The sequence below is a fragment of the Pezoporus wallicus genome, unplaced genomic scaffold, assembly GCF_028554395.1.
Source record: "Pezoporus wallicus isolate ANWC-B61680 ecotype Strahan unplaced genomic scaffold, APGP_CSIRO_Pwel_v1 scaffold_7392, whole genome shotgun sequence".
NCBI classification, from domain to species: domain Eukaryota; kingdom Metazoa; phylum Chordata; class Aves; order Psittaciformes; family Psittacidae; genus Pezoporus; species Pezoporus wallicus.
The window spans coordinates 1,408,650-1,434,379 of NW_026639923.1; the positions used below are offsets into that span (position 1 = coordinate 1,408,650).

The window sequence follows — 25,730 nt, forward strand, 5'->3', positions numbered from 1 at the left end:
TTGGAGTATACAAAGTGTTTGCATACACCATTCAAAGTCAACGTTCCATTTCACAGGCATTGAGTGTGGAGGAGGAGGTAGTGAGCAAAGGGAGGGAAGAAACACAGTATTTGACTTTTGAGTATGTGGAATGATAGCTGTGCAACAGTAGAGATCTTCAGAGATGAGATAACGTAAGGATGCATCTGAACTTGATACTGTTCCAGAAAATTGCTTGAGGTTTTGTACTGCCACAAACCAACCAGCTGACGGCTGAACACTAATGGAAGGGGCAGAGCTATGAGGTTGTTTCCTCAAAGGAGAAAAGTTAGCTCAGTGCTCTGCTTCTCCTTTTTCTAAACCTGCCTTAGCTGGGAAGGCTTTCTGTACAAAGGCAGAAGGCAGCGTGGTCTCCACCTTCTCATTAGTTTTCAGCTATACTTAAAGCAGCTCTGTGGAGTAAACCTATATTGCTCTATTACTGACTTAGGATTTTGGGGAGGGGAGAAAAACTTCTTGGAAACATCATGCAAGATTTTCTGTTTGAGAAAGTGGAAAACATGTTGCTCTGAGAAGTAATTTATTGACACCTTTCAAATGTCTCCTCTGTATACAACACAGATTCCTGCAGTTCAGACTGTGGCAGACTTGTGCTTCACTTGGCTTTACTCCTGAACAAACTGTTGGTGTTTGTCCTTAGAAGGTCTGCTTTCTACCCCACCCCCAGAGCCTCTTAATTTGGCTTGCTTTCCTTGATACTCACTTAATTCTACTTTGGAAAACTCAGTAAAAATCTCAAAATGAAAAAAAAAAAAGTGGTTTATTGATGAAACTCTTTCCCATTTAATTCCATCTCTGAATTTTGCGTGTGTAAGACTTTGTTCCATCTGGTCTCAGTCTGGTCAGAGTACAGTACTGAATCAGTAATGATGATAGATGTGGGTAGGAGGCAAAAGAAACCACCTACTATATCCTCTCTTTCTGTCTTCTTTCTCCCAGTCCAGCACATGCGTTCTGGGTTGCAAGGACTTCAGATGGCCATCTGTGTGGTTGGGCTGTTTCCACCTCTGCAGTCAGTAGGGTGTGACTGGGCTTTAATTAGGATTTCTTTTTAATAGCCTAGCCTGCTTAACAGCTTGAAGTTTGTGAAACCCACTTCATTTTCCACTGTGGCTTGAGTAATTTACACTTGTAGATGAGTCCTTAAGGATGAAAACTAAGTCACTTATTTCAAATTGTTTATTTCAATGTTAGATTTGTGTTCAGGTGCTCAGTGCTTAATTTGTTTAAATCAGATGTACATGAGGATGAATCAAAATAAAGCTTTCCATTTGATGCAAGATTTAAATTATTTGTGGGCTTTTTTCCTCCATGGTAATTTCTAATAAGCCTCAGCTTCAAGACTTTATGATTGAGGACTGTGTCAAAGGATTTGGCTTAAGTGCACATGAAAATAGGATGGCATTGCACATTAGTGCAGTTGTTGTTCATGCAGTTACCAGCCCCATCTCACCTTGTGGGTCTTTGCTCAGGGATGTTTAATCCTTTAGTGAACCAGTATCTGAACAGCTTTACGCTTCTGCTTAGGTAAATCCATTCCAGTTTTGGTTTCATAAGTGAAAGTAATGATGGGAGTCACGTGGTAGAATGAAGTGAAAAATGTGGGAAAAGCGATCTTGGATGCTCTGAAAGAACAAACTCTGACATGAAATAAAAAGTTTACGTTACTAAATCTTCATACTTAAGCATCAGTAGTGCCAAGGTTTAAGTGCAAACTTGAAAGAACTTCCCTTGTCCTCATGCTGAAACAACCTTCAGTGGGGGAGAAAATACTTGGGTTAATTGATCGTCGTGATTGGGTATGAATAAATAAATGTTTTGAGATAATGACTGTAAATCAGATCACAAAGAACTTGTTTGTCAATGGAAGCTGAAGTTTGTTTCAGATCACCAAAGGTGGCTTAAGGTTCACTGTAGTTCATCTGAACTCAACGTGCAACATTGGCACTGGAGCAGGAGAAATGAGGTTATAGGTAGGGCAGTCACTTGGGTGAAACCCTCTCTCACAGACCCAAAGTACAGCCGTGAACTAAAGAAATACTCATTTGTGGCATATGCCATGAGGCAGCTTGATCACTAGTGATTTACAGGTGCATGTAAAGGTCAAACAAGGCAATGCCAGTGTTGGTGTAAGTGGGTGAACATGAGATATTGAGTAACTTCTCAGTGCTGAGAACAAGCAAGTATACATTATGAAATTCCACTGATTTGAGGAGTCACATAGTAACAGCTGGCAAAAACAGTGCACTTCAGAGTTCCAAGTTGGTCAACCTTTTAAAATTAACAAATACCAAGCTATTCCTGAAAATGGGGAAGGTTTGTTTCTAGGACAAATGATTTGTGAAAATTAGACACAGAGACTGGCTTGAGGATTCCTGGGGAATGATGAGGTGTGAAACCTGAGTTTTATTTTTCTCCTCTCTACTGCATGTACATTTGGATTTATCAGAATCAAATTGTTAAATAGCACACCTGAGATCAACTGAGACTTACCTTGCATTTGATCTTGGTCTGATTTCTGCATAAACACTGACTTTCAGGTCCTGAGCAGCTTTCTAAATCTTGCAAGACCACCATTTTGGTCTGCATCACATCCAAAGGTATCTTGGTTGTATACATACAAAATGAGACAATCTTTTTAAAAACAAATATAAGGAATAAATGACACTTTCCAATTCTTATATCCACCTTTTAACAACAAACATAGACAAATTTGTTGTTGTTTCCACAGCAAGTGCAGCATTGGGGCACTTTTTCAACAAGTGCTGTGATGTAAAAGTGGAGTAGGAAACACCGTTTGCAGAGATACTCAAGGTTATGTCTGTTGTAAGTGCATTCAAGTTGCTTAGCTTTCCAGCTGGCCACCTGCCATGGAAAAGTCCAAGCTCAACATTCTCTCATGGCTGGTGTTAGCTGTTTGTTCAGCCCACGAGATCTAAGATATTTATTTCCCATCCCTTGATCTGATAAGATTTGAAAGGGAAATGTGGTGGTAAACTTGTGATTTAGTCTTGATCAGATAATCAGCACTGCTGACTAGTTTAATTCATAAGGTAATGGGGGTTTTTTTGATCAATGTTCTAGTTCTGCAGATGTCTTCTGTAAACAAAGGGAGTTTCAGGTTTGCATACTGAGCTGCTGAAAACAAAGCATGGGACTAGGGTCACATAATAACGTGATTGTGCATCGTTCCTGGTGCCTTGTAAAAACATTCAGTTGCTTCTAAATTCTGATGTGTTAGTTGGAAATGCCCATTTCTGCATGGCAGCTGCCCACTGAGAATAAACGGGATAATTTGCTAGTCATTGGCCAGAATCTTGGATCCATCCTTCCATTTACAGCTCAGGACTTTCTTTTCACTGTGGCAGATTGCTGCTTTCACTTGCTTTCTCTTGTGCGTTGTAGCAGGCTGTGCTTGGAATGAGAAGTTGAGCTGGCGTGCGTTAGTTCAGCTTCACGAAGAACCTCCGGTGTTTGAGATGAAAGGGTTCTGGCTGCTATTTTAGACAATGCATTCGCTTAGACAGTTGGCAGGGAAACAGGAAGGAATCCTTTCATGGGATGCTTATGACTGTGTCTGTCATGCACTCTTGCCAGGATGAGTGTGTGTGTGTGAGCTGGGCATGCTGCTGATGGTGGATACAGTTATCAGAGTTTTTTATTGCTTAAACATAACCATGATTCTTCTACATGAATTGGGTATATATCCCCTTGCATCCACTCCTTGAAGCTTGCTAGCTGCTAGTCAGTGAAGGCTGAGAAATGTGAAATCACTGTGGCTAATGTGCAAGTCTGGTTAAGGATGTTTCCAGAATTAAAAATAAAGGCAATCATTTAACCCTCTTGCATTGAACTGTGCATATTTTTGTTTGTGGCCAGTACTGTTTTCTCTGCTGTTTGCACCTGCTTTTCCTTCTAGTCATTGCAAATCTGTGAAGCAGAAATAGCAGTGATGAAGAAACAGTAAATAGGAGTAAAACCAAAACAATGGGGATTTTTGTTAATGTTTCTTGAAGCTTGCAGTGTTGGGTGAGCCTGCCTCTGTCTATTAACAGAAAATTCCTTTTCTCCTTGAGGCACTGTTGCGTATTTGAGACAAATGGACAGAACTGTTAACATAGTATCGAGTAATTTCTCTGCATCCTGTTGATGTAGAAGCACCTAGAATTTCAGGGAAGAAATGTGTTTTTTTCCTTTTCCTTGCAGCACTCTCAGAAAGTTGCTGTATTTAATTGCTGGGAATAGCTAAGACATGTAGGTGTTGCCCTTCTGTACAACAGCTCCGCTCCTGTTGAGAGTGTTTCTTAGCTGGAAGGCTAGAATTTCATTCTGTCACAGGGATCCACAAGTCTTATCACTGATGTGGGAGCTCAGATTAGCCTAGACTTTATGGGGGATAATGAATTTAGCACGCAGTTTTTTATCCATACGTTGTAAAGTATACAGTTTGGCCTGTGTGCATGAAGGATGAGCTTATAGAAAGCCATCCTGACTTGGACAAACTGAGTTTTGCACTGCTTGCTTGTACTGAGCTAAGAAAAACTGATTTTTTCTAACTTTAACTTCTGATCCCTATACTGCATGACTAGGCTATAGAAAAAAAAAGGTATTTTTTAGAAGCTTGGAACCAAATGGTACTTTTTTGTAGTCGTTATGTTTGTAGGGTACAGATAGCAGCAACTTGGATAAGCACTGGAGTTGCGGAATGGGAGCCAGTAGCTCAGTTTGTTGTTAAGGAGGAAGTTAAACAATACTAGAGAGATTGGATGGAATTCTGTATGGCTTAAATGTGCAGAAGTTGCTGGTCTCTGCCTTGGAACTTGTGATTGAATGAAGAATTAATGTTTGTCTTTTGTCAGTAAATCTCAGTGCCCAGTCAGCATGTAGGCTATCTGTAGAACAGAATTATGGAGTAGAATGGGCATGAGCATTTCAGGGCAATTTAGGTTACTTCAGCATCCTTCTGAGTGAATTCTTAACAAGCACAGACTTGTTTATGTCCTTGGAAAATAATACTCAATTCATCAGCTGTCACAGAGGAGAGACACACATTCTGGCTGTAGTAAATCTGTTACCAGTGAGGCTGAATGGAAGTGCAGGTTTAGAAGTAAGTTGTTGGAGGAGCCTGCAGGTTCGGGGAGGGGAAGTTGTTTGTTTCATGAAAATTTTAACCCTGGCTTTTTGGGGTCTGTAAAGGACTACTGCTCCCCTTGGACAAAACCAGGGTGCAGAGCCTGGAGCTATGTCTGTGTGCTTATTGTCAAGGGATATATGTATGATTGTGGCAGGATGTTAACCTGCTTGTTGCGGCCACTAGTTCTCACTAAGAAAAGCATTTCCTGTGTCTCTGTGCTGGTGAGGTTTCGGATTCTAATCTCAGTACCTAAAACTTGGCTGATCTGACATTTCCAACATTTTCAATTGCCAGTCTCCTGGTTATTTTACCCATTTTTCTGTGCTAATAACTCTGCCCTTGGGCCTCTGCTTTGTATAGCTTCCTTTTATTAAACATCTGACATGATAACATTCAAACCCCATACATGCAACAGGTGACCAACATCCCAGAAAGCTTAGAAAAAGTGAGGTCTTGTCTCAAAAATTATCTCAAAAACATACATTTTACTTGCATGTTAGTACTGAAAGTCAGCATTAGGACTGCATTCCGTCAGTATGTGTCTCTGGTAGCCCTGATGGGATAGTACCTTATAGAAAGGCCAACTTTGGATTAAATTCTGTGTCAGTACTTCATTAAATCCATCCCATTTGTGTATCCAGGATCTCAGAGGTTAAAGGCTGGGAGATTCCCAAACTTCTTTCTGGGATTTCTTCTGTGTTTCTCAGCCCTGCTGCCGAGTGTTTAACATCTCCTGAATGGAGGGTGGGATACAAACACTGCTTTATTTGGGTCACTGTTGCTTTCATCTTGCAGATTCAGCTGCAGTTTGGGGCAGTTGCAGTTCCTATTTCTCCGTGTGTTTTGCTGTATTTGTGGGAATCTTGTTAGATCTGTGTTAGACGCTTCCTTAAAGTATAACATTTCCATCCTGTGTGGTTTAATTCATCATCTGAAACAAGCAAAGACTGACAGGTCTACCTTAAATCGTGCACTCTAAATTTAGCAGCTAGAGACAGAATGATCAGGAAGGGCTAAATTAATATTATGTCAAAAAGGCCTTGGGACAAGGGAAGGAAAAAAGCCAATTTGGAACACAGGGTCCTCTTTCAAGTCTTAGTTTAGAGCAGAATGTAGACGGAACTGCATTTGAGAAGGCAGTTTGAAATGAGTCTGTATTTTAGGGAGCTGGACAATAGGATGTTTCACTGCTGTTTATGATCGAACCAACTGTCGCATGGAGTAACTGGCTGAGGGTTAAAGTAGTGAGTTGATTAAACTATAGCCTTGGAGAACATTTCTTATTACAGAGTGTCTGTGTATTTTAAAGCAATCTACATTGTTGTGCCTTTATTTTTCATTGAATTAGTACTCTGGGATCTCTGCCCAAGTGTTTTCTGCTTGCTTTTTGCAGTAAGGCTATCGATGGCGAAGGAAGTGATGCCAGATTAGTTACAATATTTCTGTGTGGAGATTTCTTATGTGCTATGAACCTAGCCTGAAGGGACAGAGATGTTAAATTCAATTATTTTCATAGTGACTTATTTGGAGCTAATGTTAGGATGACATTCATATAGTACAAACTATATAGAATAAAACCTTCTCAATTGTGTGGCTTTTCCCCCTTGGGAAAGCTCTGTTCAAAATAATCTAGCATATAAAAAAGAGCTTTCAACACTAATTCAGGAAACAAGAGTGAATGTTTATATTTTACCTTTTCCCCCCTTTCTCTTCCACCAGTAAGTTTTTAAGCAAATTGTTCTGTTTTCTCTGGCTTCCCCAAGCTTTATACTGCAGATAGGGCAGTTTAAAAAAATAATGCTAATTTAAATAAAGATCCAACTGTGATGCTGCATTGTGGAACTTGTGGGCTCATTTTAGGCCTTCTGTTTGTGTTTCTTGATTCCCCCAGTTCCCAGATGTGCAGTGACTCATCCTACTGAACAATGGGAACAGCATCCCTTATTCCTTCACTTGGTCCCAGTTGGCAAAACTGTTACTCAGAGGATATGTATTGCAGAGGGAGAGGAGATTAGCAGTGAGAGAGTGAATCATCCAAGCATTTGTGGTAACACTTGTGTGGTGAGCAAGAAGTTGAGGAAGACTAATGGTCTATGCTATGCTCTGGTGTACTAAACAGGAGGATCTGAACTGAGTAAAATTCATAACTCGGAGGTCATTCTTCCTTCCCCCACCACTGTTCCAGAAAACACAGGGCATGGATGACAGACAGGGTTTTGACATTGTGATTTATTATCAAGGAGGATGGAAAACATAGTTAGCTCGTTTGTGTTAGCAGCAAAATAGATGATGGTCACCTCAGGATTTGATAGAGCTTTCAAATGTGAAATAAACTATTAGTCAAAAATACAAACAAACAAAACAAATGTAAGTACAGACATGCTTCACTGACATGTTTTGTTGCTTCGTATCTAAGGACCGTGCTGGTTGAAATGAAATGATGTCTTTCAGACTTTAAGAATATTATTTATGAATATTGTTAGAGTGTTTTCTAAAAGGAAACAGGCTACTTACTAACAGAGAAATAAAAGATTTGGGTCTTTTTAAATCTGAAAAGACAAAAGCTCAACAGTCTTCGGTGAACGCAGTTGATCTGAGGAAGCTTCTTGAGCTGCCACAGTTTTCTGTGACGCAGCAGCCTGTAAAAGATTGACGTATCTGACCTGGACCTTTTTTTTGCTTGTTTGAGTGAGCACACTATGATGTGATTATCTTTAGGCATTGAAATATAATTTGGATGGCTTTCATTTCTATTTTTCTGCTTGCAAGCATAGTTTGAAATAGATTGCAATGTTCAAAAGAGCTTTTTTTTTTCCCACTAGAACTGTTAAAATACTGTGATTGAAGTTGTCAGTCTGTCAATTTGGTATCTGATGAATCAGTTGCAAGTATTGGCTACCACTTCTATAGGAAGTCATGCCAGTAAACCAGAAATAACTCTGAGATCTGGGAAATGAGAGCATTTGAAGTGCAGAGCCAGCTTTTGAGTGCAGTGGGATGGCTAAATGACTTTGGAGAAACACTAACGATTTGCACTGAAAAAGCTAAACCAGCTTGTTTGTGTCTTGAACTATCAAAAGCTGATCCGCTTTTATTTTGATGTTAATTTGCCTCGAATGGAAACCCTACCTTGATGAGCAATTCATAAATTCACTGAGTCTATGTTTTTAAATATGTAGACATGCACGTGTGGTTTTATGCATGTATAATACCTAAAGCATGATAGCTTTGTATAAATAATAATTTATCAACTGAATTCAGAATTGCATTCAAGTGCAGCTTTATAAAGTTAACTAAATTTGACTTCTAGAGCTAACTAATATTGTGAGCTATTTTTCCATTGTGACAAAGGAAAAAAGATAACGGAATGTTCAGCTAATACAATTGTTCCAATTAAAAATCCAAATACAAAGCAGCCCTAACATTTGGAGTTTCCATGTTTTCCTCATTTAAATACATTACAAATTATTCATCAGGTCAGTTGGTGCCATCTGCAGTTATCCTGTGCTGGCCTGTTCCATGAACTGAAATACCCCATGGATTTCCCAGCAGTAACCAAGTTTTCAGTGAATCAGACTAAGCTGAGAGCAAGGTTGTGTGAGAAATCTTGGAGCAGGAGCTGAACCCACAATTCCATAAGCCATAACACAGGACTTGATCAGGGAATCATCTTTAAAGTAGGGAGTTTCAGTATGTGGTGTCCATTTGGGGTTGTTTAGGGTGGGGGGCTTTCTCCCTTCAGATTTGTGTGCTTTAATGTTTTGAGCCTTTCTTAACTTTAGACTCTCTGGAGCTTGTCAGGGATTTATTGTTTTGACTGGAAGCAGGTATTTTGACTTAAGTACTGGATGTCTTTTGACTTCTGTGCTGGAAGAGACTATTCGGACCTCTTCAGATCTGTCAGAGCGTGCATATGGTGTTCACACCTGTTCCAGCAACCTGACTTGCGTTACCCAGGTGTGTTGTAATTACTGCTCAAAATTAGCCAGAATGAGTTATTTGGCTTAATTACAATGTTGTGAAAGGCTCTATAAGAGCCTAGGGAAGTCCAGCTTCCCTAAATCACTGCAGAAATGAACATGTATTTTTCTTTCATTAGATTATTTTCTTACCTTCTTATAAATGTGCAAAATGTTAAACTGATTGATGTGTGGGGCAGGAAATGGGGGAGGCAGAAGCTGTAAATCAGGTGAACTTGCTTGTGTGTCCCAGCAGTTTACATGCATACAGCTGTTTCCTGCTCAGCGTGGGAGGGGATATGGACAAGGCAAGGACTCTTAAAGCAACTGGGTAGAAAGTAGGAATAAGTTGTATCAGAGACAGACAGTTTGCAGCCTTGTTGCACATCTAAAGGCATTGTGTAGGACGAAGCACAATAGATGGGGGGGGCGGGGGTGTGTGTTGAATCTTCAGTGACCTTTTCTTTTTGGTCTCTTCCATCTCCTAATATGACTAATGCTGTACAGGAAGAACTTTTCTTATTCATACGGTCTGCGATACCTCTACTGATCCAACAGAGTGCCAAAAACTACAGGAAATTACTTTCACCTTATGAAAAATCATGATTGTAAGGAAGCTCTTAGAGCAATCGCTCTTTGGAAACTCCCCCCCCCAAAAAAAAGTATTTTTTTCTGCTAGTGATCCATGGTAAATCTTTTGTAATACATGGTAGGTTTTTGCAAATATGTGTGCATTCTCTCCTTTGTGAAAAAGCACTTCTAGTTTAAAATGTTAGGAAATAATAAGCTGCAGGACTTTTTTTGTCTATGCTTTAGGCGCAAAGTATGTACTTGCACAGTACCCGGTATCCTCTCATCTCCAGTGTGATTCTTCAGGGTGAGCTGTTGTGCTGGCATTTCTTTGCGGTTGTACTGGAAGGGAATAAATCTGTTTTGCTAATGGTGTAGAGGAGAATGGATGATTTAAGAATTTAGATTGCTGTTGGAATCTGAGATGGTATTTTGAGAACGTTCTCATTCTCAACTGGTGACTTGGTGAGGGCACCTACTGTCGGTTGGGTAGTTATCAACACAGCCCTGATCTGTGATATAATGTGATTTGCTGCCTAAAGTGATTAAAAGGCAGCAGGATTTTTCCATTATATCATTCTTACAACATGGCTACAACTGTGAGACGCTGTGGTGGTTTAAACCCAGTCAGGCAACTCATTCACTCGCTCCCCCCCTTCTTTCCCTCCCCCTGCTCCCGAAGAGACAGAGAGGAGAATCAAAAAGAATGCAACTCCCACGGGTTGAGATAAGAACAGTTTAGTAACTAAGGTATAACACAGATCACTGCTGCTACCACCAATAATAACAATGGTAAAGGAAATAACAAGGGAAGAGAATACAACACCTCACCACCAGCTGACTGATAACTTGCCCCCCCAACCCAACCAAGCACCGACCAATACCTCCTCCAACCCTGCCGTCCCAGCCCCTCTGGGTAACTCCCAGTTACATCCTGGGCATGACGTGCTGTGGTATGGAATACCTCTTTGGTCAGTTTGGGTCAGGTGTCCTGTCTCTGCTTCCTCCTGGCTTCCCCTCCTCCCTGGCAGAGCATGAGGCTCACAAAGTCCTTTATCAAACCAAAACATCATGCCGAAAGTCAAAACACAGCACTGTACTGGCTACTAAGAAGAAAAATGACCACTACTGCTGAACCCAGGACAGACGCGTGTCTTAAACAATGAAGAATACTTTCTTACTGAACAGATCGTCTTCATTTGAAGAAATGAAAGGGAAGTGTTTCAATGAGAATGGGCTTCTGACAAAGAGAATTTCACTCCAGAAGTAAAGTCTGCATCTATGTGGAAACAGTCTTTTTCCTTCTACAAAGTACATGAAGGTCTTCCTATATCCACTTATGCGAGGTGGCACTTGATTTGAGTGCGATACATGGGCAGGCTTGTTGAGAGAAAAACCCCATACTGCACAAAACACAAAGACCCTCATGCATTTTCACATAAGAGCGAAATTTCTTTGTAAACACTGTCTGTATTCTTCTCAAAATAACTACTAAAGGATTTTGTACAAGATGAGCAAATCATCATTAGAATGAACCTAAAAGGGAAACTATCTGTAAAAGAATAAATCCTTCAGAATGTTCGCTTTTTCTTTTCTTTTCTTGACAAGCAAGTCTAGCTTAAATGTTCACAAATTGCAGGTGACTTAAATCTTTCCCTTTTCTAAAGAAATGCCAACCAGTCTAGGATATGCTTTTGTTCATGGCTATGAATTTTAAACAAAATGCATTGGTTTCTTACAAACATGTTTAATTTTTGCTCCCACCCAGTGGCAACTAACTGCATTCATCATACAAGGAGAAAAGTAATTCTTTGTGCCAAAAGACTGACTTCAGCAACACTTCTTTGCATTGTAAAGATTCACTAGCTAGATTTGAGCATTTAGTGAAATCTCTATTCGACTCTGATTCTTCTAGAACCTGTAGGGAATTGCTTGTGGAAGAAATATTACCTTACCTCCATGGTGGTGGTATATTCTGGCAGCTCCACTTCGTTATCAGCAGTTTACGTGACTTAAACTATGTACTCCTTCTAGTGTTCCAGCTCCTAAGCATATCAGGGTGTTGTTCAAGCTTCCACTTGTGCTATTGCTCTGTTAGACCCCCATGCATATTGGAAAGTGAAAGGCTATAGTTTAGTTGGATTGGCTATCCTATAAAACAAAGCTTAGTTCCTGTCTCATTCCTTTTCCACAGGGTGAATCGGTGAAATACTTCCTGGATAACCTGGATCGGATCGGTCAGCTGGTAAGATGTATCTTCTCTTTCTGAACCAAAAGAGCTCAAAGAGATATTTGAAGCCTGGGTGTGCTATGATTAGTGGGATTTGATGTTTGGAATTTCTTCTAATGATGAATTAAATAACATCAGTGTTCTTTCTTTAGGAATAGTAAATTCCAGCCTTATGAAACTGAAGCTTAGTATTTGCTTCATCTTTTTTGGCAAATGACCAATACTGTTTATGGAAGTTGTATATGTGCATGTATTTTATCAGTTCTTCTATACAGCCTCTGGATCTCATTCACTTTTCCTGACAATCTGATGGATGCTGCTACTTGAGGTATCAGAATGAAACTTTACCAGATAAAAATAATTGCCAGCACTTGTAGGATTTCAAATCTGTAATGGAAACATCTGCCAGGAGACTTGGAGGAGAAAGAAGGGACATGGCTTGCCTAAATAGTAACAGTGCCTAAATAGTAACAGTGATGAGCTTCTGAAGAACAAATCTGTACAGTGGTGGGGTGGGCCACAGCCTATGGTAGAACATGTTGCTGTACTTGCTGGTCATAAGTGTGAACCTAGGAGAAGTACTTACGCTAAAGCTTGCAAGATCTCCTTTGTAAGAGTAATGAACTGTAAAAAACATCCTTTCAGGGATGACTTGATCTGTTTTACTGAACACTTCCTAAATTATGCTGTAGCTAAGAATTTCATGGTGAAAAAGTAGGTGTCAGCCTGAAAATGGGAGGCTTGAAACAGAGAAGTGTGAATGAGTGCATTGGTCCTATATTTTTATTCTTGTATGTCTCAGGATCTTCTGTAGCTGTCTACAAATGTGTTGAGATAAATGATCAACAGCTCATTACTTAAAGTTTAGTATTCCTTCTTCACTTATTAATAAACAAAACATGACTCCTGTTGATTGTTCCTATTGTTTCAATATTCTGGCAATAGCCAGCATTTTTGAAGGACTGTTTTTTGATGCTCTTCTCCTTTTCTCTTACAGAACTATTTCCCCAGCAAACAAGATATTTTGCTGGCTAGAAAAGCCACCAAAGGGATAGTAGAGCATGACTTCATCATTAAAAAAATACCTTTCAAGATGGTGGACGTGGGTGGACAGAGATCTCAGCGTCAGAAATGGTTCCAGTGCTTTGATGGAATAACTTCAATTTTGTTTATGGTCTCCTCTAGTGAATACGATCAGGTTCTGATGGAAGACAGGCGCACAAATAGACTTGTGGAGTCCATGAATATCTTTGAGACAATAGTCAATAACAAGCTTTTCTTTAATGTTTCTATTATCCTATTCCTCAACAAGATGGATCTTCTTGTAGAGAAGGTAAAGACTGTCAGCATTAAGAAGTATTTCTCGGACTTCAAAGGCGACCCTCACAGGCTAGAAGATGTTCAACGTTATCTGGTGCAGTGCTTTGACAGGAAGAGGAGAAATCGTAGTAAGCCGCTCTTCCATCACTTCACCACTGCCATAGACACTGAAAACATCCGCTTTGTGTTTCATGCCGTGAAGGACACGATCCTTCAAGAGAATCTGAAGGATATTATGTTGCAGTGAAGGAAAACAGGCAGTGTTCTGTTAAAGTTTGCCAGAGGGTTAGATCAAAGTTTTTATCCTTTCTTTATGGCCCTTGCATGTGGTGTAGGACCCATGCTAATTACTTGGCTCAGGAATGCTGTAAACTAGCCAGTCCAAACAGAGGAGCTATAGGCCGAAGGAGTCAAATGTTGATGTTAGCTACTGAATCATTTGGACTAGAAACACTACTGAAACATGGCCGTTGTAGGTTCTGTACCTAGTTTGGAATGCTGAATAACACAACCACCTTCTGCCTTCTTAGAAAAAAGAAATCTCTGACAAACCATGTATGGAAGACACGTTTTAAATGAGTATGCTCATTTTTCAGAGACACTAGTCATACAAACTGCCTTTTTTTTTTTTTCTTTTTGTAGTTTGGAGGTGCTGAATCAATCAGACTAATGTTAAATGTAAGAGATTGGCAGCTGTAATGGAGAATGTTAATGGAAGTTCTGTTCTTAACCCTTAGCTTTGCCAAGAGGTCTGGAATCCGCTTATCAAGGTGGATGCACAGCTCTTGTCTGAAGGTTTTGCATGAGTCTCCTAAGGCAAAAGTATGAAACCATGTAAGGAAACCAGTATTGGAGTAAATTGGGAGGGAAGTTAAGGATATGGAGAAGGCTTTATTTTGCACTATGTGTGAAGGGTATTGTATCATGGGAAAACTGATTTCCTTGGTGAAGCAGCCTGTGCTAGAGCACCTGACCATGTATCTGCCCAGTGGGTGCTCAAGTGAGATGTACGTGATGGAAATTGAGCACTGTTCTCGCACCCGCAGTTGGCAGTGTCTGTGAAGGTTTGGTATCTTGTGTAGCAGGGCTTGCTGATTAAACTCTTAAGCAAAGGTTTTGGTAGTACAGCAGCTGCTTGATTAGTTCCCAAGAGCTGACCTTATAGGAAGACTGAATACCCTAGAGATCCCAGTTTTACAGCTGCACTGATGTGTTTGGACAGCAAGACCTTGCTGTAAAATTAGCCTTTAATCTGTGTCTTAATGGGATCTTTAGCCTATAGTAATGCACATGGAATTCTGAGTACAGTGGAGTTTGGTGTTGCCCATTTTGGGCAATGGTTTGTGTGTCAAATTGCAAGAGGCGATGGACAATATTGATATGAACTGTTTTTTTCCTAGCACACTCAATCAGTGAAACTAACTGTCAGGTGCCTTTTTTGTGTACAGACATATCTGATCTTTCCTACTACAGTGGGGAACATGGACAAACTGAAGATCTGCCTTTCATATCAACACCGTACTGCTATCCTTTAGGTAACTTTCAAGTAGTTTGCTGTGCAGTTTTTGGCACAGTTTTTATCCAAGAAGAAAACCTGAAGGGCTGTTTGTACCTATAAAAAGGCAGCAGATTCCCTAGAGTTCTTATCCCCTTTGAGCCTGCAGTGGCATGTCAAAACAAGCAACATTTTACTTCAGCTGCTAATCCCATGGGAAATGTGGTCATAAAAAGTCCTGTTCTGTTATCCTTTCATGTTAATTTGGATAAAATCTGGAATCTTTCTTCCTCTCTGAAGCTTGCAGATGTTCATATCAGTATTTTTGTGTAGTTTCCTAATGTAGCAGTCTTTTGGCTTTGTGCAGGCTTCAGAGTGGAAAAGATGCGGCTATTTCAGTGCTGTGCAACATGCACAATATTGAGGTAAGAAGCAACTGAAAAAGTTTTGACTTAAATTTTGAGCAATCTTAAACAGGGATTAACTTCCTTGTATCGAGTCTTATTTTTGCCAGGACCAACTCTGTCTTTTAAATATTTACTCATTTTTAACCTTGGAGGGGAAATATTTTAATGTGACTCTAATATTCAGATGGGGAAACTCTTAAGATTACTACAATTGAAAAGGTGAATGTTTCAACACAGAGTGAAGCAAACCAGTTTACTTAGATTCAAACCTCATGTGAGGTTTGTTTCTCTAAGCCGAAGACTAAGACTGTTTGCAGAGCTTTCAGATATTCTTGGAGTTCTTGGTAGTAGCTTCCACTTCACTGGGCAAGAGGAGGCAGTTGTGGGCTGACCTGACTTCTAGGTTGACTTGACTTAATTTCCTAGCTTGCTGTGAGCTTTATTCTTTCACTACATTTTCTACATGAGTTGATGAGTTAATACTATGCTTGTTTTCTCGAGTGAGTCAAACATTCCCTTTCATCTGTATTTATTCTCAAGAATTACCTCAGTTTTATGTCTGAATCTACTGTAGTTTTACCTGGGAGGCATAGCATAGAACTTCCTGTTCTGTTTTTCTCTTGATGCTCATGCATTATTATGTATCCTTAGTCACCTTATGGAATTAAAACTCTGAACAGAGCTAGTAATGCAACTTATATTTTAACTTAAAATCTGTACCTGGAAAAGAAACGGCATGAGATATCTCATATTGAGCTCTCAAGCTTGTTTTTTTCGTATGACACAGCAGTTTTGCACACTAAATCAGAGTTCTAGGGAACCAGTTTGTTCACCTCAAGCCCACTATTGCCTTTCTTCTTTTTACTGCTAAAATGGGCCTAAGCGTGGTGTGGTAGACTGCAGATGAAAGTCAGCAGTTTGGCTCTGTAGGCTCTTTGTTCTGTTGGACTTTGATAGGGATGGTTCACACCAGGAACCCAAGATTAGGAAACTCCTTGCAAAAGTCAGGCACTTCTCAAGTTTGCAAAGGATCTGGCAGATGAGCAAAAAGGACTTGTTTTTTTTGATGGCATCTTTCTCTGCAAAATACACTCCCCTTCTTGCCACTACGGAGGGGTTTTGTGTTTGTTTTTTTCAAGGTAAGCTGTAGTAAAATAAAGCCAGAAAATCATGTTATGATAAACCAGTTAATCACTACAGCAGAACTTAGGTAGGTTAGGTCGTACAAACATCTCAAGGCAAGCTTGGTTGGTTGCTTAGTCTTTTCACAAGAATCAAATAGCAAACTTTATTTTAAGTGACATCCTGGAGAACTGTGCAGGTCAACACAGCTGGAGAGAACATCTTTTCTTCTCAACTTTATAGACTTATTGTTCATCTGGCTAGTCAGGAAATGGGTCACAGGCAGGAGAATAATCAGATGGAGACCTTGAACTGCTACTGCCTACTTTAAAGGGCAGCCTTTTGCTGTCCCTCCTCTCACCCGCCGGTCAATGTCCAGTGACAGGGTGTTGCACGCAGGTTATCTGTCGCAGGGACAAAGAGAGGAAGTGCTTGCAGTGTGTGCTTGTAGGAGAGACTTACGTAGTCTTGCAGTTTTAAGTAGCAGAAACTAAATGGGAGTAATTTATCAAACACTACTTTGTGTCTGTTGTCCTCAAAACAGACTTTAAGCTAACGTAGCATGTCAGTCATTCCTTTAGATTGCAGTGCTGTCATTCTCTGAACAATTCTTAGACAGCATTACGAGGTGACATGGTGAATTGGAATTAAAAAGGAAGAATATTTCTCTGCAAGTGACATATTTAATAGGCAGTTGTCACTTTGAAAGAATTAAATAGCTCTTAATGTTGAAAATGAATTAATATTGATTATGGAATAGAAGTTACTGGCCACTCCAAAACCTGAAGATGCTTCCAGTTTGATAGAAAGAATTGGTGTTATTTTATTTAATAGATAATTTGACTTATTAACTTAAAAATATATTTAGTATTTTGAAGTAACGCTGTATAAAACCTAGAACTAAGTGTGTTATGAGCATAAAGAAGCTCGTGAAAACGACAGTTCACAGGCTTTCTGAGCCAAATGAAGACTGAACCTCAGCCAAGCAGACAGAGTGGAGAAACTAATGGCAAAAAGCCTGTAGTGAAATGGAGTAGGAAGAGCTCATCTGTATCTGGCATTGCAGACAAAAAAGTAATGTCACTAGGATAGCTAGATTAGGTTTTGGTATGAAAACCAGTCCTGGTTACTGTAATCTGCAAAGAATTGTAGGATTAACAAATGAAAGAACAGACATTGAACCACTGAAGAAACTAGCAGCTTTCTTTACTGACAGGTAACTACCTTCCACAGAATTCCATTTTAGAAAACAAGTCCTTTGCTGCCTTCAATGGCTGTCTTTGTGGATAGTAACTCCATGTTTTGGAGTCTTTTCTATGGATGTACCTCTCTAGTTCTCCTGGAAAAGAAAAACCATTCTGCTGCATGGCACTACAGGATTTCTGTGAAAGGCCCCTCTGATTTTCAGGCTTTGACACTTAGCTTTGTGTCCTCAGATTTTCAGGAGCACTTCCTGGGTTGAAAGACACCATGATGCATGCCAGCTTGAGACACGAACACGATATGGAATAACACCTGCATCCATTGCAGCTTGTCATGTAAGCCAAACACTGATCTCTCATGATGAGAACTATATTGATTCCTCAAAGTTTGGTGGGAGCCTCTTTTCTATATCAATTTCTAGTACAAAATCACATGGTGTAGTCAGGGGTTTTAATATAGCACTGCCAACTCTTTACCTCAGTACACTCTATTAATTCTGTAACACAAAGTGGTGGGTAGGACGTTTCAGTAGCAACTCTCAGACATCTGTGCCTGCATTTGTAAATGAGCATTTAACAGGTTTCTAGGGAGCATCCAGTATGGGTCAGGAAGACTGGCATGGTCTGGGCCAGACTTGGCCTGAATTAACATTGACTCCACACACTTCTAGATGAGGACTGTCTAGCCTAGTGAGGAAGTAATTGGTAAGACAATACAAGACCTAGTGCTTTTTAATATTACCTGTTTTGTAATTAGCTGGGGTGATATCTGCTTTGTGCTGTGAAGTGGGCACTTCTTTGTTTTAACACTAATCTTTTTTACATAGATGGAAATGAGTGAAGCCAGGATATTTGGAGCTGAAACTGCCACTCTGCTACCCAGGTTGATGCTATCTCTTTGCTTATCTTGGTGGTTGGACAGTTTAGCTTGATTCTTGACTTTTTTTATCTTTCTATAATGGCATTTGGAAAGCAGTGTTGAAGTTTGTCTATGTGTTGATATGCTTGTTTTCTTATTGGGTGGGGAGTATGGAGGTATTAGATTGTCAGTGCTAGTGGTTCTGTGCCTGGCTTGATGAACTGTATCACAGCCTAGCTCTTGGCATATGTCTGAAGGCCTTATCTTCTGTCTGATGTGAAAATATTCACAGCCAGAGAGAAAAAAAAGAGCAGCACTGACTTCCAAGGTGGGCATTCTGGTAAAAAAGCCAAAGTATGTTGGAAGGGAGCAGGAGGGGGGGAGCTATTTTTAAACAGATCCCAAAAGCTGATGATGTTTGGAGACTGTATTGAAGTGAAATGCCATCTGCATTGACCCTAAAAGCTTTGAATGACTCCAGAGAGCTATTGGCTGTGAATTAACAGCAGCAGGCTGGCAAGGCTGTGGCTCTGCTGCGGCTGCACACCCTTCCATTGTGAATCTCTCTTCATCTGCTCATAGCTGGTGCCAAAACTCAATTCCTACTAAAATACAGTTTGCAGATCTCTGGCCAGTCAGTGCATCTTACTCCTTTCTAGCAGCTACTTAAACTTCCAAGATGCCAGAGCATGAGAAGTATTCCAGGAGAATGGCTGGGTAAGAGACTGTTTCCATTGTTGGAATGAGAACTACAGCTGATGGAGAGCAAATCTTTCTGATAAGTAGGACATGAGAGAGCATCTTATGAGGGAAGTAACGGATTTTGAATAGCATTGCTTCTCTGCTGGTACTTTCCATCAATCTCTTGTGCTGAGCTTGTGTGCAGGCAGTTGGGCACAAAGGCTGAGAGGAGGTAGCAGGGAGAAGGGGGATGTGGAAGAGAAATGATCTTTTGGTAGCTCACAAGACTTGGAAAGCATGGTGGTGGACTTAGGTTTGAAAACACGTGTTCAAACTCCCATTTGCATTGAAGCCATTAACTCTCTTTAGGATAATGAGTGCTCTTCCAGTGAACAGGTTTTGTTATCTGCAATGTGTAATGAGTTTGAATTGCTGATACAGGTTAAGAAGTGTTTCGGGAGACTCCACTTAACAAAATGGCTAGTATTTATTGCTCTTGTGATGAGTTGTCTTGTTTATGGAATCAATATGTATGAAAGCAAACTGACAAAACACAAAGTTATCTCGTGACACAATCATGTAGCTAGGAAGCCAATTAACATTATCTTTTATTCTGCAATTTACTTGCTCTCTGGTGCCTATGCATTAACACACATACTATGCAATATCATTCTTTTTTTAAACCAGTTCACTGCATTGGGCAAGAAAGGCCTGAGTTTAGCCTTAATTTTCTAACAATTCACAGGAAAGTACTTTAAAAACAGTGACAAACTAAAAGAAGGTGAAAAATGCATTAAGTAAAAGCACAGTTCCAGACTGCTCACGTAAGTGTCTTTCTAGCACCAAAACAACATCCATGATAGAAGCAGCTACTTGCTGTAATAGTTTCAATTTACAAAAACTGTGTACTAGATAAAATTATATTGTGATGTGTAAAAAGTGTATTTTATAGCTTTGGTGACTTAGTTTACTGTTTTGTATATATGAATTTTATAAATCTATTAAAACTTGACTTGTTATACTGTTCCATGGGTTTTCTCTTTCAACAGTCTAAAGTGATGGGGTTTGCTTCATTCAAAAAGTACCTGCAAGAGAGACACTTTTGGAATGAATTACTGCATGGGCTACGTGAAACTACAGCCATCATGCAATAAAATCCTATTCTGTAACCTTTATATACCTCCCTCCTCTTCAGTTCTGCTCTGAATCGTTCTTCCCGAATGTGTCCAGGAATGGAAGGCTGGTGAAACATTAACCTATATAAAGCTTCCAATTTATTTGCCTGTAGCATTTCAGGAGCTGACTGAAGCTTTAGAACTGATGGGAAGTGGAAAGGAAGGCGCAGCTTGAGTTCGTGCTTATGTATTTTAAGCTCAGCAAGAGAAGATAATTAAGCCTGTTGAGTTGGCAGCACCTGTTAGAGATTCCTCTTCTGCTGAGTAGCATCTGATAGTAGCCATGGAACTCTACTTGCTTCTCCAGTGCCAGTCCCCTCTGTTGCGTGCTGTGGCATTTCATACGGCAGTGCTGAACCATTGACCTTTAGAGAGTCATTGGCGTCCCTGTCTTACGGCATTGCCATCCTGGCATCAACTGATTCTGCCAGCTCCTGTTCTTAGGAATGTTGTTAACCTTTCCTTACTTGCACTTGAAAGGTCACATCTGGCAGACTTTGTGGCAAGTCTTAATTGTTTCTTGTGTGGACTGTTAATGCCTAATCAATTACATTGCCAGGTACACAACGGGAGACACTTCATGGAGTTTGTTTGTCCTTTTTGCTGATCTTTAGAATTGTTAGGTCCTCAGTTACATCAAGCTTTTGGGAATGGTTGACTCATTCTTACTGGAGATGCTGAGCATTTCAGGTAGCAATGTGTGTTGGTGGTGGTCAGCACCTCTGAAAATGAGGGCAAATCCAGTATGTAGTAGTAGGGGGCTTGCAGGTGTGGTCATGTTCTTTCTAATCTGAAAAGCTCTCAGCAGCATCTCCAGGTGATCTCTTTGGTCAGCTCCGTGAAAGCAAATTCAGCCCTTTCCTGAGCCAAAATATCCTTGTGAATTACAGGCCTACAACATAGCATATAGAGAAAATATAGCAGGTTTCTTAGTGGAGCAAGTAAAGAGCTCTTTGTGGCAATACCTGCTGGAGCTCGGTGTTGTGCCAGGCTGTTGAGATCCTTGAACGACAGACAGGTAAGGGGCTGTTTTAAGTTGCCCTTCTGCCCGCTCTAAAGCTGGTTGGGGTTTGGTTGGTTTGTATTGATGGAGTTCATCAGAATTGCTGAACATCCAAAGTTTAAATGAATATAAGAAATACTTTGGAGTGCCTGCCAAGCTCAGTCCTTTCCTAGTTAGCAGTCACGTACCAATTTTGGTGGGACCTACGTTACTTGGAACTCACCGTGAGAGGCTCGAATCAAGGTATCTTAGTGACGGGTTTTCCATACTTGCCAGTATTTCTGTACCTCAGACTATCTCACTTCACACAGCAAAGATGTCCCTTTCGTAACTGAGCTGCACACATGTTGTCCTGTAAGAACAAAGGCTGAAGCAGTCAGTTCTGCAGGTAGGTTTGTCTGTTCAGTGCCAACAAGTGCTTCTACCCCAGGGAGAGACTGAACTCGATGTATTAACTTGGAATTCTCTTCCACAGCTCAGCATGGCTCCCTGTTACTAGAGCATCTCTTCTGCAACTTCAATAGTACAACACTTAGAAGATTAAAGGGGAAACATGGCTATTTCCCCAGGGAGAGGCTTCTCTAAAATGCAAAGTAGGCAGGGCTGTGTAGCTTGTGTTTTTGCTGAAGTGTTCAGGGTGTAAGGTTTGGATTGGTTTTAGTAATATTGAGGTATTAATTACACCTCTTTGAGGAGGGAAATGAAATCCTTGTGGTTTCTAGCTCCAGTCTGGTTATCCTCATTATCCTGCACAGACCTGAGAGGAAGTTCATCCAGTTACTAACAAAAATGGTCGGATTTCTTGCCACTCAGCCCCAGCCTGATTAGCATCATGGAAAGCTGTGTGGTGCTAAGGGAGGAATTGTTACAAAGAGTGTGCTTTCTTTTAAAGCCTCACTTTTGCACAGCAGAAACAGACTTCAGTTAAAAGTACCATTTTTAGGGGAGGGAGGTGGTCACATACATAGTTAAATCAGAAAGTGCTGGATACTGGTAATGAAACGTCTATGGAAGACACTGTTTTTTCCTCTCCCACCTTTGCAAGCTGCTGTAGGTGATTTCACCCTAACTAGCAAAGAGTGTGGGGTTTTGTGGTTGTTGGGATGGGGGGGTATTTATTTTTCCCTTGACAGTTGTACTGTACCCCTACTCCCTTCAGTTACAGCAGCTTCTTGTTTTAAGAGTAGGACTGGAATGTTCTGCCTGTTTATTCTTGGGAAAAGATATTTGACTTTATGAGCTTGTAAAGCTATTAAAAGACTGTTTTCTGCTCTGTCCAGGATTATAGGCTTCAGAAGTTGCTTCAAAACAAGAATCCTTGAGTGTGGGGCAGAAAGGGTATGACTGGAGTCGCTTTGATCACTGAGGATGCTCTAGGTAGCCACAGGATGATGTTCTGAGTCAGACGAGTCTAACGTGAATCTGTGTTGGAATAATCATAGAATAGTTAGGGTTGGAAAGGACCTTAAGATCATCTAGTTCCAGCTCCCCTGCCATGGGGGTTAATAATCCCTAAGGCAATGGTACATGAAAGATAGCAGCAGCTTCAGGAGGGAGTTATGTGTTTCTGCTGGGGGATCTACTTCTATTTACCTGTTACAACAAGGCACCATAGATCATGAAGCAGAGAAACAGAAGTGCTGCTTTCCTAGGGCTGCTCTGTGGCAGTCTGCTGGTACTGTTACCTTTTGGGACTGGCCTCCTTTCCCATTTGGGTGCCCAGTTCCTTTTGGTGCCTGTCTCCTTGCAGGAGGCTAACCAAACTGTGGCAGAAGTGCTGTACAATGAACACCCAGCTTCTCCTACCCACTGCCTTACTACACAGTGAAACTATGTTCCTGGACGGTTTGTAACTGACTCCAGTCTTGGATGCTGAGTTACAAGTAACTTCTGGGTGTGCACTTTATATATAGAATACCCTACTCCTTCTTGCTGATGGCTGATACGCAGCTTGACCTTCTGAAATGCCTCCTAAGTATCTCATCTGTATTTCTGTTCCACAGCTTACTCAGCAGCTTATTAGCTGCAAGTTCTGCTGCTGCTCCCATACTCATCTAAGTAGAAATGTATCTCCCTGGAAACCTGCTGCTTAAAATGTAGGAAATCTTATTTAGGGGCTTACCTTCCATTTGTTTTACTTCTAATGTCTGTCAGGTGTTTCCTGCCCTGCTACAGCTCTGGTACATGCAGGAAAGGGTAGGAATTGCACCTTTGTGCTTTAGTCCTGATTATAACCTTGATTTCCTGTGTAACCTTACTCAGTTGATGCATTCCTCTGTGTCCCAGGTTGCCTCCATTCCTTACTCACCCCGGTGTAAACTGTGTAGTGTAAGTGCAAGGTATTAGTTACAGACTTAGGGAGCAAAATGTTGCTGTATCATACAGCAGCAGCACTAGAAACCTTTACTGATGGGAAGAATAGTCACCTCCATGGGAATGTCTTTGCATGAACCACCTGCAGTGTAGTATCACATGGACCTTCTCTCCTATAGCTGCTGAAGGACTTTAAAGTGTATTCAACCACTTTCTGCCTTTCACTGCGAAGTTGCATCTTGCCTGTGGACCCTTCTGAGCTGCCCAGAGGAGTAGGTGAAGCTCTTGAGTTGCCATGTGAATCTCTGAGTTGCCGTGCTCATTTCTTTCTTACCTGGAGCACTTCTGGACAAGCTAAGCTGGTAAGTGATGGCTCTGTTAGTGATGGTGTCAAAAATACTTTGGTGTTGGTAAGCAACAGCTCTTCAGCAGGAATTCATGCTTTTGCAGCAGAGCAAAATGGGTCTATAAGGCAAGTGTCACGTAAGGAGTTTCCCACTTGTGACCTCTGCCTGTCCAATTTCTGTGCCACCCCCTTTCTCTGCTGTCTTTGGACTTTGTTATGGTAGAAGGCTGCCTCCTTCCCTTCCCTTAGGCAATATTGTCATCCTGAGTTTATGGCCTCATTCCGGAAAGCCTCTGAAGTTCATCCTAATGATTCAGTGCAGAATCAGGTAATAGCAGACAAGGCTGAACAAACGGTAATCTCTTGCTTAAAATAGTAAATCTGTTAGGACAACTGAGTGAGCACGGGGCAGTACATGGATTTGTAATTCAAGCAGGCTTTGCTTGGAAAATTGCCGCTGCTGGGAAGAATGTCTTGGATGAGAAACCCATGGAGCTGATGTTGCCAGGAGAGGGCGGCAGCAGCAGTTCTGCAGCTCCGCGCCTGCGTGAAGGCTGGAAAAAAATGCTTCCAGGAATTGCTGTCATCCGTCCCGGAGCCAAAAGTGCCTTTTTCTCCCTGTATGAATCATACGGATGTGAAGTCGTTTGTATTTCCGGAAACCAGTTTATTGGGAGATCATCCTTCCTGCTCACCCGCATGTGTTAATCTCAGGCTTTTCCCAGATGTCTTCCAATGATCCTCTCCCTTCCCGCTCCAAATGTACATAGCCGGATCACTGCATGGTTTGAGGCCTTCAAAGTGCACAGGGCAAAGTGCTCAGGAAAGCCAAAGCTATTGGGTTCTCTAAGGGAAACATCCTCCCTCTCCTCCTAGCTGAACTGGACCCAGTGCTACCTGCTGGTATGTTTAAATGGGAGCAATCTGGAGCATGGCCATGTAGCTGTGAGCTGCAGAGAGCGTTATCAGTGCTGAGCTCTGGGTGAAGAGGGGATGGAGAGAGCTGTCCTTCCCCTGTGTGTTGCTGTTACAGAACTGGAAAACCCATTGGCCTCTTGAGCTCTCTCTATAAATAGCTGGAGGAACGGCATGCCCCGGGATGGGGAGGCAGGCTCTTTAGCTCCCGGTGCCAGCGCAACACCCCTTCCTGCTCAATGGGTGACTTGTGGAGCGGAGGAGAGGGGAAGGGCCAGGGTGTTCACTTCTCAAGGCAGAAAGAGAGGAACGCATGTGTAATTCCTCTTTCAAGTTAATAATCAGTCAGCATGTGACTGTTTTCAAAGGTTTTTCTCTCCTGTGCCAATCTACAGAGGATGTGAGCGGTTACAGCTCACTGCTCCAAGCCTGGCTTTGTTTGAACTGAAGCAGCTCTGGAGATCCCCTTGAGTGTCCGCCAAAAGACAGCCATCACTAACACTGTGCTTTATGGCAGATGAGCTGCCAGGGATCTTTCTGCTTTACTTACTGACTCTGTGCCTGTCCTTTTCCATCTCCCCCGCTATGTGTGCTGCAAGGCTTTGTGTGCTCCTCTCAGCACAACCTCCAGCTGATGGGGCAGCAACCACAACACAGGTGAACGTGTACTATGGAGGGAGAAATCTCATCTGTGCTTCAGACTGAAATGCTAAGCAGAGAGCTCAGCGTATGGGAGAGCTGCCCTGGTTTGATTTACATCTGCTTGTTCAGATGGCCCAAGCTTCCGCGTGAGCCTGTTGAGTGTTTCACATGGACCTCTTCCTGCCTGACTTCAGACCAAATGAAATAGAGCAAGAAAATGGAAGCGCCTACGTAGGACTTGATGTGGGTTTGGAGTAGTGCCGTGGCTTAGACCGGCACAGGAAAAATCCCTTGGAGAAGAACTGATCCCATCAAAAC

General features: G+C 41.3%; 1 protein-coding gene across 1 annotated transcript in view; it reads left to right on the forward strand.

Annotated features, from left to right (window-relative positions):
- The window catches only part of GNA12 (G protein subunit alpha 12), a 38,643-nt gene extending 24,307 nt beyond the window's left edge, over window positions 1-14,336 (forward strand). Inside the window, exons 3-4 of the mRNA XM_057416914.1 lie at window positions 11,897-11,947; window positions 12,930-14,336. Coding sequence (XP_057272897.1) covers window positions 11,897-11,947; window positions 12,930-13,499 — 621 coding nt within the window. The 3' untranslated portion in view covers window positions 13,500-14,336. The remainder of the gene's footprint in view (window positions 1-11,896; window positions 11,948-12,929) is intronic.
- Window positions 14,337-25,730: the final 11,394 nt, after the last annotated feature.